Below are 19,978 nucleotides of genomic sequence, written 5' to 3'. Positions count from 1 at the left end.
TGACCTTGCATCAACAGCTACTAATCTGAAGTTTATAATACCTGGAATGTTTTACCTATTTTAAAGTAAAAAGTATTTTGCTGGGGTTCTTTTCTGAATATATCCATCAAAAAGAAAAAGAGCAGCATTAGGATGCTAGAGACAAATCTAAATATGGGACATTTCCACTACACTGTCCATACAAAATAGGCTCTCCTAATTAATCCAGGAAAAAGCCTTCATCAGAAAGGCTGTATGCCTTTTACCTAGAAGTAAACACCATGAAATGCCACCAAATTCCAAAGGCAAGCAAGGACTGGCAGGCCTACCCTCCCCTGTGATCACCCACTATCCCACTATCCCAGCCCCATGCTGATGTCTGGAAAGTGGTAGCTCACTTTGCCAGGCTTTTTAGACTGATAATAGAAAAAAACCTGTGTGCAATCAAAGACCACACTACTGACCCAGACAGCATCTGGAAGTAACAATAAGGCTCTTGTCCAAGTGGAACAGTCACTTCATGCTCTATGTGATTATCACTACTGGCACAAAACAAATTTTCCTAGCATAGATTAATCGATCTGAAAGATGGCCCCACAAAGATAACAGGTAAAGTGGAATTTTCATACAAAGGACAAAAACAAGTTCAAAATGATAGGAAAATTATTTAACCCAAGTTAGCTCACTGTCAGTATCTCCTCTGTGGCAAACCCAAAGTGCATGGGCAGGTCCATGGAAAACACTACTTGAGTTTATGTATTTGTACCTTTAGTACACAATTTTAAAAGGAGGTTCTATAAATCCCACTTTCCTCCCAATTTAGAACTCTTAAATCATCAAATACAAGTGGATTTCTCTGTGAAAACCTGAAGAGCTGATTTTCTGAAAAAGCAGCTTCTCTTGTACTGCTGCCAGCCCTGCTTAAACTATGAGGTATATATAATCTGGCAAGAAATTCTCCTTATAAGATGTTCAGCTCCAGTACTTTCAGTTACATGTGCAGTGCAGCTCCTCATTTAGGGCTTTAAAAATGGAAGAAGGTTAGACTGGACCTTGAAAGCTGGAAAATATTTTCGGTATTGTGAGCCAAAAGTGTAAGTTACCCTAAACGAGACATATACAGATGTAATAGCATAGCTCAGTTTAAAATACTTCTAAAGGGAAAAATAAGGAGTTTGGGAGCCATATGGTGATCAGACTGAGAAAATGCTTAAAGGTATACCATACAAAAGCACTAAAAATAATAAAAGCTCATTCAGCAAGGCTCTTCCACTGTTTTTTAGTTGCTTTTCCCCCCTTCCCCCCATTTTTAATGTAGTATCACTCATGGGTAAGGACTGCTCAGGGCTTCACAGATGTGAGCTTTATTATTTCATCCATTTATCTGCTGGTTCCAGAATATAAACATTTTAAGTCTTTATTTTTTAAAGAAATAAAAACTAGCCTGTAAAATATATTACTAATAAGAGAATTTGAAGCATCAGTAATATTGTTGCACACCTCTCTGTTAAACAAAAGCACATGCAGATGATAAATGCAAATAAATATTCCAATAAGCCTTAGTTTAATTTATTCTCTATTGAAAGTGCAAATACAAGTATCAGTTTCCTACCTTACAGTGAGTAGCTATTTAAAAGTTAACGTACACTTATGTAGACTATACAGACAAAAGCTAACCCTACATCCAAATCCCACCAAAATCTCACCAAAAAACAGTTAGGTTCATCCACTATTGTGAACTGAGCTACAGGGACTAAGAGTGTGAGGTGGATGAAAGCTGTTGCATCTGCATGGACAGAAGGCATAAATGACTTCTTTAAATCACCAAAATGAATTTCACCAAGTTCAGCTGTGGATATGAGGTACACAGTTAAATTAAGGTGTCCAGGCTACTTCTGTAGCTCTGGAGACTGAATCATCCTTTCATTAAGTCAAGAATTTTAAACAGATGGATGGCATGGGTCATTTTCAGGAGCTGCCTCTTTTTCTCTTGACTATAGACATGGCATGGCATAGAGATAAGTCATCAAATGACCAGATCTATGTGAAATGAATTTTTGTGACAAAGAAGCAACCATCTTAATGTGAAGAAGCATCCTATTAAGAGTACCAGCTGTAACAAACCTGGAGTACTACATCTGGAAGCTGGCAGTAGTAGGAGGCCAGGTGCTGAACCCCTGGTAGTGTGGTTACTCATCTCGGATATCAGGAATGCTAACTAGGAACAGGGCTGTGGCTGAAAAAGCCCTGGAGAGGTAGGCAGAAGTAAAAACTCTCCAAGCTCTCTGATAAAAAGCCCAGTCACGGACAGGTGAATTCCGGATTGTCTCTGAAAAGAGATGTTTCTACCTCTCTTTATGTAAGGTTCAGAGATCTTCCAAATTCCTTTGTTAAAACAAAACATCCTAATACAATTTCACCTCACTTGAGGGAGACACTGCTGGAATGGCATTTGCTAACAGAGCATTAAAAAGACCCCAAACCCAATATTGTGGAAGGATTAACAAAAAGTTTAAAACACTTCTCTCAAAAAACTGGGGGAAAGTTCAGCACTGACTTCTGAATTGATGAAATCTGGCAAACAGAAGGCCCTCCTACAAACCATGTGTTTCTCTCTCTTGAAATGATTACTCCTGGGAACTCAGGCTTCATCAATATATGATTAACCCCAGCTAAGAACTTTGGTGAGGTGCTTAAATCAGAGAAAAGCACGAACAGGAGCATGAGAGGAAACGTGGTGCAGTTTTATATAAAAATGGTCACTAGGTATATTCCAAAGAAGTTAAGAGAGTGCCTAATTGCTTCACAGTGAGTACTGCTGAAAGTAATCCAAAGGAAATGCAATTCAGAATGTCTAGGGTTTGCAACTGATGTAAAGCTTGTGGCTTTGCAGGGAAACAATCTCTACTGCTTGGGTACAAATAGAATATGAGTCTGTCTCGAGTGGAAGAAAAGTTCAAAGAGCTCCATATCTTCAAGTCAAGAAATGAAACAATCTCTATCCCAGTAAAAATCTTGTATAGTATCTCCAATCTCAAACTCAATTGCTTCTAAAAGCAGACTCCTGATACAATGTTGCAAGTGGAAGTCGGACTTTTTGACTGGAAAATGAATCCATTAACAGAACAAGCAGAGATTCTTTGATCTCTTCTAAGAATATCCAAGACTTCAGAGCAAGTTCTGAAGGAAAAGCCATTAAAAATATATGGAAATAAATAATAAATGAAATTATAATTAGTTTAGTAAACATAGATCATGGTTATCTTCCTTTAGTAAAATAACTTTGGGAAGCATAAACACAGAAGATCTAATATTATAGTATAAGCCTGTCTTCAGTTATTCTGCCATGCTGTATTTCAGTAAGACCCATAAGGGGAAAAAAAATCTAGAGAAGACAAAGACAAAAATAATAGGTTTGCTATGTATTGTGCTGATGGTGTCATAGTAAGTCACTATAAATCTGACACAAAGAAATTAATGTTTGACATGAACATGAATGATGTTAAAGTGCATTATGGAAGAGGACTGTTCTCTATTCTTTGAATTCTTCTTGGAGAACAAGTAACAGGACTCACCATAAGTTCTTCTCTAACAAAAATAAAACACCAAGATAGGCTCAGGATCTGGAAAGATCACAAATACAGTTTTCCTACACAGATAAAGTAAAACCTTAGAAATATTGGAGATTCCACATATCCAGTTATTTTGCTCTAGTGCTGGACTCCCCAACTAATGGACTACTGTTAATTCTTAGTCTAAACCTCGCAGGGCTGCACCTTGTGACCAGTGCCTTGTGTTTTAGATCTTTCACTGCTGAGGAATTTTACTTTATTGTCCTTGTGACAATAAAGTACTTGAATGCTTCAATTAGATTCTACCCTTTGCCTCTTCCTAATAAAAGGTCTACAACACATTCTATTGTAAGGCTGTTTTCACATTGGCAAATAAACAAAACTGTCTTAAACTAAAGAAATTAGTTTGTTCACATGTTTTATATTTTCCAAGGCTGCTGTCATGTCTAGTAAAAGATCTAAAACCCCTTCTCTGTTACCTCTGTAATACAAGAGTTGTTAACACCAACAGTGTTGTTAACTTAAATTCACAAGTGTGGATTTAAGACAGTGTACAGGTTTTGGCTGGGATAGGGGTAATTTCCTTCATGGTAGCTCCTATGGTGCTTTGTTTAAATTTGTGATGAAAACAGTGTTGATAATACATGGATAATTTAACTATTGCTGAGCAGTGCTTACACACTGTCAAGGCTTTTCTGCTCACCACCCCACAAGTGAGGAGGATGGGGATGCACAAGGAGCTGGGAGAGGACATAACTGGGACAGTCAACCCCACCTGAACAGAGGGACATCCTCCACCATGTGCTGTCATGCTCAGCAAGAAAACTGAGGGAAGAAAAAGGAAGAGGGCATGTGTGGAGTGATGGCTTTAGTTTTTCCAAGAAACAATTACAAGTGATGGAGCCTTGCTGTCCCAGGGATGGCTGAACACCTGCCTGCCCAGGGGAAGTGGTGAATGAATTCCATATTTCTCTTTCCTTGCACATGCAGCTTTCACTTTACCTCTTGAACTGTCTGTCTCAACCCACGAGCTTCCTCATGTTCATCCTTCCGATTCCCTCCCCCATCCCACTGGGACAATGAGTGAGTGGCTGTGTGGGGCTGAGCTGCTTACACAGACACACAGGTATCTGGAAGAGCTCAGTGTCCCACCGGAACGAAGAGGCAAGACTGGAATTTGAGGAACAGTCCAAGGATAACCTTTGGCTTAAGCAAGTGGTTTCTTTAGGAGAGCTTAAAATCTAAAAGGCCAATATACAGTGTATATATTTCACAAAGTTTTCAGAAAATATCTGAGTTATGTTTTACAAGTTACTATTATCCAATCCATTTTGAAATACTATTAACTTATGGTGTTGAACTCCTAAGTCTTAGTAAAAAATCATGTTTGTAATATGAAACTATGTAAGTTAAGATTTTATTAAGCTTTTCTGACAAATAAAAAAAAAGGTGTTACAATTAACACTAAAAATAGGCTCCTCAATTAGACTTCATTTCATACTGTTCATACTGTATGTTCAAATCCCCACATACCTCTCAGAAGGAACAATATTTCTGATACTAAATCCTAAAGCAAACTTGTTTTATTTCCCAAATAATGTCTTTGATAAAAAAATACAAAAAGCTTAAAGCTGTTATTCAAATATTTGAGGAAAAAATATTTAGTACGTTAAAACAAAGAACTTTCCATATGGTCAAACTTCTAATTATGCCCATGAGCACCTACAGTCAGTCAATAAGAAAACTCATTTCTTGTTTATTGAAGAGTGTGATCCATCAAGAATTAGAGTGATAGTAAGATATCTACTGTGGGACAAAATACCCCTGTATGTCTAACAGAAGCAGCACTCTCCCACTGCTGTCTCAAGTACAGAATGACGACCTTCTCAAAGTAAGTTTGCAGGTATTTCTCCAGGATTGCTGTCCATTAAAACAAATATTCAGTATAACATAAAACAAACCTCTTACTGGTTTGCAGGATAAAAAGAACATAGTTAAATTTTATACAAGATGACTCCCACTCTACAGCAAATAAAAAGAACCAAATCAGTAAAGCATTTTAATATTCTTGTAATACAACCTAGGTTTAGTCCTTTCATTTTTCCAGATATCCCCATGAAGATATTAACTTTCTAGTATTCATAATGCAAAGTAAAACAACAGACATTTTAAATTTGCCCAGATTTCAATTCAAGTATTTTAAAATATGTTTTCGTGCTTTCTTTTCAGTGTATTGAAAGGTCATGTTTTTTTACATGAATGCTAACAGGCACAGTTCACAACACAGGTCAAGATTTCTTTGGGGATTCATTCTCTGTCTCACATTTTAAGCTAAGTTCATGATTTGAATTCAAGATAAAAGACAAATATATATTTGATCTAAATGCCCAGACTGGCCCACATATATAATGCTTAAACACCATGATGATCACTCATTGATGATGATTATTCACTTCATATGCTTTACTAATAAAGACTGTGAATGGCAGTCACAAGTGTATTACTTTATGTTATGAATAATCATGTGTAATGTCTGTCTATGCATGTTTCAAGTTAATATCCCCCACTCACATTCATAATCTGAGCACCTCCCACCCTGCATGCAAACACAAAATCCCAAACCAAAAGACAGGGTTACCTACCAAGGGTTCCCGGTTTTTGACAAGCCTAATTATTTTAACTGAATCTTCTTCTTCATCAATATCATCAGGCATGGGGGGCAAGACAGGATCATAGTTCTTCTGAGCAACAGTATCATGTACAGACAGCAAAGCCTGGAAACATTATTGATCAGTATATTATTATTTGGCATCTGAAAAGTTTAGGGAAGGGAAAGCAGAGGATATTATTCATACCCCGAATTCACTACTGCAAGTAGATTGAATATAATTCTTATATACAATTTTACTTGATTTCAAACTGATGAAACAACTCCATAAAGAATATGTTTCTATATATAGAATGTATGCAACTAGTAAATTGTGGGTGGAGAACTGTGTCTTCATACACGCAAAAAAACACCACGTGCTTTGCATGCTAGCTTGAAATTAAAACTATGAACAGGACAAAACCTTAGTAAGTAAATAATTATATTTGCAATAAGTAAAAACTTTATTTGATACAGTAGACAGTCCTATGAAACAAACAAAATAAGCACTTTCCAAGACTTCTGTTCAAGCACAAGATGTATAACATGAAGCTGTTGCCCAACCATTCTCTTTATAGGAGCTCTGAAAGCTTACCTCCTTAATGGATTCCTTTCATGTGAGCCTCAAATTGTCTTAGGAATTTTTAATTTATTATGGAATTCATAAGTGAGACTGAGGAACATACTACTGAAGCAATGTGGTTTATGTAGGTGCTTATCAACCACGTGTTGCCTGTCTTTCTTGCTTCTTTTCCTTCTCTATTGCTTCTTCAGTTCATGCACAACTTTTACTTTTCAAAGAAAAGCCTAACAAAGACTGACAAAAGGTTCCATCTTAAAAATAAAATAATTAATGAATTTTCCTTTCAGGAAATAAGAATCCCGAAAGGCAAAGGAAATGAGAAAGCTCATTCTCCTAAGGCTCAAAAAAAATCTCAGCAATAACACAAAATACACAGTTTTTTCTAGATACAGAACTCCTGACACTCTTTTCTACTTCAAAAAGTCTTCATTATTTGTAATACCCTGTACATTGGTGAAAAATGGTTAAGTAATACTTTAGCTTTTGTAGTGAAAACTGTACATTGTACCACAAATAACAGCAACAGCCAGATGTATAATCCTATCTACTGCTTTGTTGCTTCTGTTTTCAAGTAGTTTTCACTCAATATGTGACTATTTAACAGCCTTTCTTATTAAAGGACAGAAAATGGTGACATTTCTCTGATGCCAGTTTCCTTGCTACTTAGTCATTGGTGGCCAGTATTTGACTGAGTACACAAATGACCAGAAACTCTTACATTCTCAAGGATAGTACAACTGTTTTTAAAAAACGTGACACTTCCATTATACTGTTTCAGGGTTTTTCTTTTCCTAAATGGAGGAAACTTTTAACAACAAAAAGTAATTTTAATTTCCAGAAAATGCTACAAGCTACCACGTCAAAAGCTGAAGGCAAAGAGAGCATATGGTAATCTTCAAATTCTGAAGTGTAAATTTAAACTTAGGGCTTCAACAAAACAAACACACAGGAAAATCATGCCTGCTTCGTGATAAATTACTATTGCTTTACTAATCTTTATGCACATTGTAGAATTTCATTAAAACATTTCAACACACTAATTATTTCTCGTTTTCTTCCCAATACACAGTTATGAATTTATACTACTTACCATCAGAAATTACCCTCCAATGAATGACCAGTTTTACTTTAGATCTGAGCTAAAAACCTCAGGCTAGCAATTATGGATCCTCCTGGAAATGTTTATTGTGATGCATGACATATGTAAAAGCCATGCAATCACATGCAGCCCTCTATGATGTATGTGAAATATCAAAGATACACTAAAACAAAAGTAGTGTTTGCTTTTACTTCAGGCTACTTAAAGTTAAGACTCCTTTAACTAGTCTTCTGCAATTACATTTTCCACATAAAGCTAGGGCACATTCATGGACTGGTTCAATTTAATGAGGTTCTATACTCCAGTTTAAAAACAATCAGGCAGATAGAGCAAACAGATGAAAATAGTATAAAGTACCATTTCCAGAGTAAAAGGCAGACACTTAAAACAAGTTCAAAAAAACCCACCCTTGACAATGAAACTTGCAAAACCAATTCTGTCCACTTCTACACTGAATTATGCCACTAGTGTTATTAAGACACTTCCCTGCTCTGGCTGTCAGATCAGGATCCTGGACACTGCATACAGAACAACGATGCATCCCAATCAGTGCCTGGTATTTATGATGCTTTTCTTTACTTCAACTTCACAACAACTAGAACTTATCAACCTATTCCTTTCTTCTCCCAAAAAACATATTAAACTACAATGTATTACAGTTAGCCATCTTTTCCTCAAACTTCAGCACTACTTAATCTCAGTGCAAAGATACATATTTCAAATAAGAGCAGGAATGAGAGCAGAAACAATGTGTCTTTTCTCAGTCAAGCTTTCAGAAGAGCTTCTGTAATCACAAACTTGTTTATGATGTACACTGAACATGCTAAGATTTCTTGCCTTGTCTTCTATTGCTGCTTCTTTTCACACACTACTCTTGGTCCACTGTAGTGCTCTGAAATAGTCAGAGCAACTAAAGAGTCAGAATAGTCAGTCAGTTGCTCTGAAATATCAGCACAGACTTTGGGCAATAGCTAATTTGCAAAGAAAACTTAAAAAGCCATTTTGATTTCACTTAATGGGTCCAACTACAGGTGATCAGTCTGTCCTCAAGAGTACATCTGTATGTTTTGAACACAAGAATAAGCTGCTGTATGCACAGATATTCAGCAGAATCTCTGCACTATTCAATTAATGTAGTATAAAAAATGATGTATCAGACTAGATGTGTATAGAGAATATTAGGGATTTACTTAAAAATAAACAAATTGCAAGTGCCAAGAAACAAAAGTTGGATCATAAGATGAACAAGATTTACCCAGAATAATTGTGCAGCAAATGCACAATGTAAAGATAGAAATGTTCTCTTTTTATATATAAGAAGTGAAGAGCTAATTCATGTCCATGATCATAATTTTTTAACTCTCACAGGAAACTGCAAGAAGTGCATACAAATTCGGAGTTTTTAAAATGCTTTTGTTTTGTTTTCAAATACACAACTCTTCAGAACTATGAACACAGAATCTGAGATTTGGGTCATGTATATTTAAGCACCTCTGGAGAAAAAGATTTTATTTCAGCTCAAAGTTCTATGCTTATGATTCACTAATGTAAACATGGTCCATATTTAGAACTTGAAAGAAGGTATGATTCAAACTCCTGCACTACCTAAACATAAATATTGATGTTCAGCTAAATTCTTAGACATGATCTAGCTGGAAATGAATACTTTCATCGGACCTCTGAAATGTCTAATAACTAGTGCTATATTTTTCATATTAAAACTATCACTGATCATTTCACAGTTTATAAATTGAAATTTTACACTATCAACTTACATGAAGAAAACCTGACACTGGAAACATTGTAAGTTCTTTTTCTTAAACAGTTCTGAAACTCTAAATGTTTATTTAAATTGAGAATGTTATTAATGAAAACAGTTCTACACTTTGAAAAATGTGTATCACTTAACTAGACTAATTACATTTTTGCTCTTATAAAACAATGACAAATTTCATATTATTTTTTTGCTTCTTTTTATATTTTGAGATCTGCAGGAGTAAAAATACACCAATTGCTCCTGATTCATGAACTCAGCTCCTTATGTTTTTTAATCCTCATTATTAAAATAAACTCTCCATCTAAGCTTTATTTTTCATAGATGCTTTCTGTTCAGTAGTCTAGAAAAGCATTTTAGAAAACGGTGAGTTAAAGAAGTGAAACAAATGGATGAAGAAACAGAACCAGCCTCTTAATAGTACTTGGAAAAAGTCATTATTAGAAATTTAAACAGTGAATAGTCATCAACAGAAACTTTGTAGCGACTCAAACCAACCTTTAGGAGAGCCAACAGCTGCAACAAGAGAGCGGCACTGCCAAGGCAGCGGAGCACATTACTGCCCTGGCAGCACAGTCAGCAAAATGGAACAAAATGGCCCATGACTGCGCTGTCCCACTGCACAGCCTGCATCATTAGCACCAGCCACCTTCTCTGGCAGTTCAGCTTCAACTCCATCAGGTGAGACACAGACATTTTCCCACCTCTTTGCTTTGCCATGGTGCCAGTAACTACCACTGAGGCTGGCACAGGAAAGTTTCACTTGACAGAAAAGTAACTTTATCAGCAACCACAGCAATGTGCCCCTCAACTCACCTGGCAGAGCTCATGCTCCAGAGAGCTCCAGCCATATTATGCTTTCCTTTGAGATAAGGTTACAGAAAAAACAAAAAAGGATGAAAATGTTGGTGGAGAAAATTATTCAAGATTGGCAAGATTAATTAATGAGTAACTTGCATAAAATTAGAATAATGTAAGTAATGTCATCCAGCAACAGATACCAAAGCAGAAAAGTCGAAAAGAGCTGGGAGAAGACTGAAGCATGGAAGGAAAGACCATTGAGAGCATCAGAATGGAAGGAGAAGCACAGAAGTCATAAAAACCAAACATGTGCAAGAATTTACAGAACAGTACAATAAACCTGGAGAAAGCTGAATCACTCTGGTGATGGCATACAGACTCTAGCCACTGTGTGGTAAAGCAGCCATCAGAAATCAACAGCACATGACAATCGCTTCACCACCAACTCTGCCTGCTAAGGGACTGTGTGCAACTCTAACCCCAATACAAAACAAGGCAGGTGAGGACAGGCATCTCAATCAGCAGATAAGAGCAATCACATTAGCTGAACACTCCATCTCAGCTAAAGCATGAAGTATAATCCAGAAGCAGAAGCAAGCAGTAAAATTACAGGCAGGAGGAACTCAGTTGTGCTGCTGAAGTAGCCAGAGGATGGCAAGAGTAAGAGCAAAAAATATTTTTTACAAGCTACAGTAAACACATATTAAGTAGAGAAGTAGTATTATTCTCTCCAATGCTGCACTAATCCAATCACTTTCCAAGAGAAATCTGTGATTTTCTGTTCTGTACAAAATTCCCAAGTTAAATATATAGAGTACATAATGTTAAAGAAATCAGTTAACTTCTAGTTAAATCGATTTGCTTTTGCCACTGAGGATCACTCACACTATTCAATCAACATAAGCAAAAACCTTTGACAGCGACAGTAAGAAAAATTAAATATGGTCCTTTAACTTAAGCATAATTTTATGTTCATAATCAGGAAACCAATGGGTGTACTAAGTAAGAGATAAAAAATCTGGGCTAATTTACTTCCTTCCGTCCTGCAAATGATATCTTTTGCTATATATCCTTTGTAAAAATATACAGAAATTATATATTGTATGAGAAGACAGCAGATATGTACAAAACAGAAAATAACATTCCATGCTTGCAAGCGTATTTGCATGCTTGCATCTGTACTTAAACTAAAATTGCCCTCTACTTTAAGCTTGTCCAGCTGGCAATTAAATCCCTTTCTCTTCCAATCTTTGATGTAGCTGGGTCACAGCAGTGGTTCAAAACAATAACACATACTGTGTATATGTGTGGTTTTGAGTTCTTAATATCTACCGTAGACTAATGATCTTAGCACAGCAACATCTCAGCTGGATCAATACTCAGTTTATATTACTTTTTCTTCTTTATTATGGTGGACTTTATTCATGACTATGCGAACTGTCTCTCACAAAAGGGTAATTTCCTTGCCTGAAAATGCTATTTCTTGATTTCAGATTCACCAGTCTGAACTGATGGGTTTACCTGCAGCTGGTAGCCAGACGGCAACAGCCAACAGAAAAATGAACTTTCTGCATCTTCAGACCCCCGCTTCCTCTGGCTCAGTGTTCACAGCCCCTGGAGATGCTTCCCAAATCAAACTGTTCTCAGTGTTCACAGAAACACACACTCCATCCATCCGTGTCATCTGGTAAAGGTGTTAATACCCTTCCAGATGACAGCCCTATGTTTTCCCTCAGTTGTGGATAACAGCGAAAAAAGTTCTGATTTTAAATCAATAGCAAAGAATTTGAACAGTCTGTTTTACATTCACAACATGATTCATGTAGCTCAAGTGTCCTTGAAGCTCTAAGCCCTGTTTAAGTAACTTCCAAGAGTACAAATAGATGGCTGTCAGAGTAGAAAAGCAGCACTGTTTCATTATCTTGGCAATCCTTAATCGATTCCTTTTTAGAAAAAGTGGCATCTTCCAAAGAATATTAAGTGTCTACAGTGGTAGCACATACCTTTACTTGGTTTAAAACCATCCAAAGGCACCCCAAAGAAATCATATGAAAACATTAAAGAAAGTAAAAGCTGAGGATGCATTTGCCTTTTCTAAAAAAGACAATGACTCTAGGAATGACTCAGCTTTTATTTGACATTGGCATCATGTCTAAAGTCCTCAGAAGAAAAAAATATATTGATCCAAAAGATTAAAAGAATTTGAATAAACCTAATTCCCCCAGAAAATAACAACATGTAATGATCTATGATAAGGAGGTCTTAAATTCAGCTACAGAGCACTCCTACTATGTGGAAACCTAAAGAAAAATGAAGTAGAAACGAGGAGACTGTTGAACAGAGAGTCCAAACACAATATGGTCCAACAAATGCTAAAGAAAAACACCACTGAAGGAAAAAGCAGCATAAAAAGATGACATCTAAAAAAAGGGACTATTTGCTTTATATTGTGTAGTTTCTCCAATTCACTAGTTCATTTTCAGTAGATGAATGGAATTACTACTTGAAAGGGATGTGATTTTATCTGTCGTGACTTTTTCCTCCTCCTAAATTACTGGCCTTGTTGCCAACTGTTATGTTCTCTATCTGAACGCTGTAGTTACATGCACGCGATTCAACGTTCTTAGGTGGGTGAGAGTTGGTTCCCTCATGTCGGAAAGTTTGTATATATAACCAAAGAATTTCTTTGATTTACTTTTCAGATTTTATATTTTCTGCTGCCAACCTGCCTGGCTTCACTTTTGTTTATGTTATCTATCACTTTGCTTATTACATGTTGGCTGCTAGTGAGCATTCTCATATTCATACGTCTAAGATGGACAGAAGCTCTGCCCTGGACATGAGCCGAGTTATCATCAGATGGACCTGAGAGCATTTCCAGAGTAACATGGTGGTTGTTACTTAAATATATTCATGCACTATATTCATTCTCCTCCCTTGTATCATTTTGTCTCAATGCTTCTATTATGTTGTGCATTGTTACATGTCAGTTCCTACAACAATAAGAGTGTGCCCCAACTGGTTTCTGATTTTCTCTGCCTGACAGATGTGAAAAATCATGGCTTTTCTTGCTGTTTTTAGAAGGAATATTTCACCATTATATATTTTTTTACTTACTCCATGCAAGTAACATTCCAAAACTAAAGACAGCAACAAATTTTTCCAGCTCTCCTTATCCAGAAGAATTTTCTTTACTTTTTTTTAAAATTATGGGTGCAAGCATAAACGGAAATCGGAAGTCAAGGTTTAAAGTTGAAAAGAGTTACAAATAAAATATATTTTTCCTCCAGCTGGTTGCCAAAAGATGTGATGGATAGCTTCCCAAAGTGGCAAATAATTTAAAGACGCAAAACACTGGGGAGAAGGATTCCAGTCATTTGCCAAGGAAAGTCTCCCAGCACTGTCCCTGCTGCCCCAGCTTCATGCTGGTATGCTCAGAACATCTATGGGATATCTGTCCATCAACCAATGCCATTGAACCCTCAATGGTCCTTGCCAATTGTTGCAGTCATTTGCATCTATTAATTTGGGGAAAAATAAATATTTCTATTTCCCTGCTGATACTTCACAGCATACCATCAAAACTCAAGCACATTGTTGTGGATTTACAAATTAATGGCATCTGATTTTGCAAGTAAGGATTACATAGGTAACTCTTCAGTTGACATATGAAGTACATTGTACTCCAGCTCACCATATTAATAAATCTAAAGTGATTGTACAGTAAAATCTCTTCATATATGAGCACTGTTTGTACAGTAAAATCTCTTCATATATGAGCACAATTCCTACAAACAGTCCTACCAATACATCTTGCAGATCACTGATGAGTAAATAGCTAAAGATCATGGGAAATTATGCTTCCTAAACTAGTTTAGAATAGATACTGTAGATGCTGTAGTTTTACCATTTGTAACCATGAGTATTTCATGTAGAGGTGAACAGACTCCCAAGACATGTGCCCAAAGCAGAAAACATTGGTACACCTGGAAATACAGGTCTCTAAGGTGACAGGGCCAAAAGGTCCCCAAGTGCCTAGGACACAGTAGCAGCCCAAATGTAGCTCAGATCTTAATGGACCTGAAATTTGTATTTGAGTTCTTCAGATACAAAACCTGAACAGTTGTAGGCAAATCCCAACAATTTCCAGTGGAAAATGTTGACTTTGCAGAAAACACATAGCTCAGTGAAAAAGCCCTGATGGAAAAATCTTCAGCAGGTCTAATTACAAAGGAAATGTTGGAAAGAAGACAAAGTTTAGATTAACTTTATTTTTTTTTAATTACATGCTACATGAAATGCTTCATGAACTTTTCAAAGCAAAAATGGATTTTGTTTTATATTATTATAGCTCAGTATTTTCTCTCTGTGCTTTGTATGTTGAAGTTCCTGTAGAAAAAAGCCCACAGTTTCCTGGACATTAATTTACATTGCTGAGTCTCATCAGTGACTGTAAGGCAGCTTTAGAAGGCTCTGCTGATAAACACTTAAAATGTTTGCTTTTTTAACAGAACAAGCCACACTTTGATCTGAACAGTCTTTTAGAGCCACTATGCAAGCCTAGTAAGCCTCAGATGGCAGGGATGATGGTATTAGCACTTGTTTATGAAACAAAGGGTAGAATTTACAAATTTCTCAGCAATTCAGGACAGGACAATGTTAAAGGTATGCTTCATGTTCAAAGAAGCACTATTTCTTTAAAAAAAAAAAAAAACTTATCAAATACAGAAATTTTATTTGAAAACTAAGAACAAAGTGTCCTGGCCTTCATTATCTGCAGTTTTAGTTTTGTTTAATGCATGCTTCTGTTCTGAAGGAAAGCCAAAGAGGTGAAATTAGATGAAAATATTTACAAATGTAAATTATTTTGTGAAACTGAAAGTCAAGTGTACCACAAATGAATTGCAAATAAAACAGCAAGCTTAAAAATAAGTCCTACTCGCAATTTGCTGGTGTATGCATCTTTGCCATTTGAAAGCAATTAAACCCCCCACCCCCCAACTTAAAATAAAGGATCTGTATTTTGTATGAAACAGTAACATTCCCAGTCATACAAGTGCAGTTTTTCCTTCACTCTGCAAGTAATCTTAAAGTTAACTTCCAAAATTTTGTTCATTCTATGGTAATAGAAGACGAGAAAAATACTGCATGTCCACTTCTTGCTCCCCTTGGCTATAGGTACATGCCCCAAAGTGACCCAAATACTTTACATTCCATGAGAGACTGAACTCATTCACAGTCCTGTCGGGTGCCCTTGTTTAGGTACCTGGTTTATGTTTCAGACTAGCAGCTGGCAAACCTTCCAGCACACATAAACAGAATTTAAACTCCACTGAAACAGGCAGAACCACCATTGCAGCAGCTTTGTTTTCTCCAGGTCATAAAGGTATAAACATTCTTCAGAGTAGTTTTAGCACAGTGGCATTAACTTTGGAAATAATTATTGTTCTGCCCATTACACCAATGACCACAATGGAGATATTTTATAAAATTAAAAACACACTTAATTTACCCTACTAGAGATTAACTTAAATGGTTAATTGCTTATTTTGATATGAAATGATCACAAATGTAATTGCTGTTCTAAAGACAAAATTAAACATTATTTAGATCTGAATATGTCCCAAGACTGTCTCAAAGTTAGTGTAATTGGGATAATATTGTCCAATGGACTAAGAGATGGTTCTTTCTATAACAGTCTTTTCTGTTCACAGCCACAGCAATAAAGTAAGTGCCTAAAATGTTAAATCCTATAGTTATTTGTTTCAGTTTTTCTAATAATTTTAAAAATAAATAAAAATGATGCTCTTCTGTTATGGCACGATCCCAAAAGAACACAGCTTTTTCCAGCTTGTTAGAAAAGGAACTGAAGCCTAGTTAATCAAGACAGTTTTTAACTAAATGTAGAAAAAAAAATTTGGAAGCTTTAAAGTCTTTCATTCTTAGCTTGATCATCTGTCATTTGTACATCCCCTTTCTTACTGGACTTCTGCCCTGTTACTGACAGATCTACTCTAGTGACACTTCACTTCCTCCTATTTCCATCCCTACTAACAGATAAGACCATTTCACTAGCCTGCTTGTAACATGTTCATTAAATAGCCAAAATTAAATTCCTTTTTAGGTGTATTTTGTGTTAGCATCTTGAATCTCAGTCTTCCAGTTAAATGTTCCAATTTACACAATTGCATGACAATGAAAAATATTTTGTCTATAGAGAATTAAGGAAAAAAAAGCTCAGTGCTCTCAACAGCAATACTTCCTGACTCATAAAAACCCTAAATTTTTATAAAGACACTTCTCTCAATTGCTCTGGTACCTACCTGATACATCATAATTTTTAAATTTTTGTCATTATTTTCAGAATTCCGTACAACTCTCCTCTTTGAGAGGAGACATTACTTTTTGCTATCACATAAGTTCCGTAAATTTGGGGAAATGATAAATCACTAAAGCTGAGAATACTTATTTCTTTGTGCTATTCATATTTTGTACAAAAGCACTCACAGGAGTGTCCACTCTTAAATCAGAAATACCATTTCTTGATGTATATCTCAACTATATATTCTAGTCCTCATGTTTAAAAACAGCTTAAGAGTTTAACATGTCAAAGTTAAAATTATGGTAAATAACCAGAACTATAAATGTATTGACATTTACATTGTTGTGTTTGTGTGTGAGGTGCATGGGCACTGTGTTTTGTTGTTATTATTAAATTGCAGTGAAATGTATACCTTGAAGACACAAAACTTACAGGTATACATATTCATGGCCAGGCCAGCCTGCAGGCAGTGCTGTGCAGATCTGGTCGGAATGGTGTCTGGATCTAAGCAAGGACATATTTGGGTGATTTGAAACACCAACAGATCAGCCTTGAGTCTGCCTGCCCAGCTCTCTGCAAATGTATTTTAGATTTCTGAAAGCACAGTTTCTGTCTGGTGAAAGGTCTGGAGGTGAAGCCACATGAAGAGTGGATGAGGTCACTATTCTTGTATTTGTGGGGTGCCCCGTGGCAGGAAGGAATGATAAATCTGACTCTATGTTCTTAGAAGGCTAATTTATTATTTTATTATACTATATTATATTAAAGAATATTAAACTAAACTGTACTAAAGAATACAGAAAGGATACTTACAGAAAGCTAAAAGATAATAATGAAAACTCGTGACTCCTTCCAGAATCCTAACACAGCTTGATTGTGATTGGTCATTAAGTCAAAACAATTCACATGAAACCAATGAAACAATCACCAGCTGGATAAACAATCTCCAAATACATTCCACATGTAAGCACAACACAGGAGAAGCAAATGAGATAAGAATTTGTCTTCCTTCTTCTCTGAGGCTTCTCAGCTTCCCAGGAAAAAATCCTGGGCAAGGAGATTTTTCAGAAAATATGATGGTGACACACTACGTCAGTTCAGCCTGGAGGAGACTGAGGGTAGACATCTTTAACAGTTTCCCCATGAGGAGAAGGGGAGGGACAGACATGGATCTCATCTCTGTGGTGACCAGTGACAGGATCTGAGGGAATGGCCTGAAGGTGTGGCAGGGGATGTTTAGGCTGGATGCCACAGGGTGGTTGGGCACTGGAACAGACTCCCCATGGAAGTGGTCACAGCCCCAAGAGTGACACTTGGCTGTATTTGGTCAATGCTCTCAGGCTCATGGTGTGATTCTTTGTGCAGGGCCAGGAGTTGAACTCTGATGATCCTTGTGGGTCCATTTCAACTCAGGTTATTCTATACTTCTATTTCAAAGAGCTAATTTCTGGTCTGCTTAAAAATAACATAAGAGTATTCAACTGGATTTAGGTTCTAGGGTATGGAAATACTATTCTGTTTCTTGATATCTTTAACAAGGTAAAGCAAGATTAAAGAATGCAAACCCTAAGTCCTTATTCAGTGCTGGAAATTAAAAATAATAAGTGTGGCTGGCCTGTGTCCACAGGGCTACACAATTATATTTTAAATCCAGAACGCAAATGAAATGTCTAACACGCAGTTAAACAAATCCACTTGATTTCCCAGAGCTACGTGCTCTGTTCTACTTCCAGAGTTCTGTTTTAATCAGAAAAGATAAACCACAATCATTATTAGTTCATTTAATTATGGTAAGTGATGCCACATTTGAGAGTAGGGGAAAAAAACCCACTCTGTAACTGGATACTTCATGCAGTTTTTAACTGACTAGAAATGCCCAATTTATTTTTCTTTCCTGAAGAAAATGCACCTGAAAAAACCTTGGAATTACTTCTAGGACATTCTGAAAATCTCAGTCTGATAAATATAACTGCCTCAGAGAAACTACTTTCTTGTTTAGAATACTTCTCTGTGGATGAAAATGACAAGCACCACAAATGTGTCAAAGTTTTACTCATCAGATGCAAACACTTAGAAATATATTCAACAAAAGAATTTTGTAATACAGAATCAAAATAATAGAAACATTTAGTGAATCAGACATTATTAGAAACCTCTCCCAGCCTTTCTTGGCCCATTAACCAAACCTGCAAAGTTATAAACACCTTGCTAGACCTGTCCTCTTAGAGGATCAGACTTGTGGAGGCAGTGATGTAGTGCAGTAAACTAATCCCAAGGATCCTTCACCATGCCATAAACATTAGAGCAGAGCTTTAGGAAAGTGGCAGCACTCCTGGCTCCAGCTAACATTGCTGTTATAAATCTGGTCAGGAGAGGAAAGCTTCCCCTGCAAAATAATGTACAGCCATATTAAGTTAATCCCAAATTAAGCCATATATGTTTTTAGATAAAGTCTATGGAATATCATTGGAAAAGATAGGTCAGTTATCCCAAGAAATTTCAGGTGTGTAAAAAAGAGCTGTTCTAGCCATCATTTTGTCCCAGGAATCTAGAACAAAACCAAGAAACCCTCTCTAGCCATAAAACTAATAGCAGAGGGCTAGAAAAGCTTATGCAAGGTACAGTATAAGCTCAGATACAACTGAAGGGACTAGGGTTCCTCTGGGGAGGAACTGGAAGTATTGAGGAAATGTTCTTCCTTTCCTTTTCTGTCCAAGAGAGAGCAGGGGAGATCAAGAGAAGAATCTCAACTACAGCCTCTGACTGAATGCAGCACAGTCACCTGGTCTATCTGACGGAGGAGGGAGCAGTGGTAATTTACCATCACTCTGAGCCATGTTTGCCATGACATGGCAGGGGGAGAAGACAATGGACAATCAAAATACCTTGCACACCATCAGTTCTTACCCCTACATCACACAAACACCTGCAAGGTGCAACACAAACACCTGCAAGGCCCCTGCAGGGAAAGGAATTGTGTGCCTTGTGTGGGATTAGGCAGTCTGGCCATGCAAGGCTTGGTGCCCTGCAGCTGGGATCTCCCCCTGCAGCCAAAAAAGACATTTGCTAAATTACTGCAGTTGTAACTTAGTTGTAACCACTCTGAAGGGAGGCACTTGTTTCCCTGAAATCCCAGTAAGATTATCACATTGCCTTTCACTGCTACCAAGGAACAGACAGTGAGAGTGAGCGTGTGAGGGA

At 36.8% G+C, this 19,978-nt stretch overlaps 1 protein-coding gene across 1 annotated transcript in view; it reads right to left on the bottom strand.

Moving 5' to 3' along the window:
- Window positions 1–19,978, bottom strand: part of MPP7 (MAGUK p55 scaffold protein 7) — a 146,704-nt gene that overhangs the window by 39,329 nt on the left and 87,397 nt on the right. The window contains exon 8 of the mRNA XM_059481294.1: window positions 6,194–6,325. Within this exon, the coding sequence (XP_059337277.1) occupies window positions 6,194–6,325 (132 nt within the window). The remainder of the gene's footprint in view (window positions 1–6,193; window positions 6,326–19,978) is intronic.

The sequence above is a fragment of the Ammospiza nelsoni genome, chromosome 1, assembly GCF_027579445.1.
Source record: "Ammospiza nelsoni isolate bAmmNel1 chromosome 1, bAmmNel1.pri, whole genome shotgun sequence".
NCBI lineage: Eukaryota > Metazoa > Chordata > Aves > Passeriformes > Passerellidae > Ammospiza > Ammospiza nelsoni.
The sequence above is the reverse complement of the archived record's forward strand: the minus strand, read 5'-3'. Positions and strand labels throughout refer to the sequence as shown.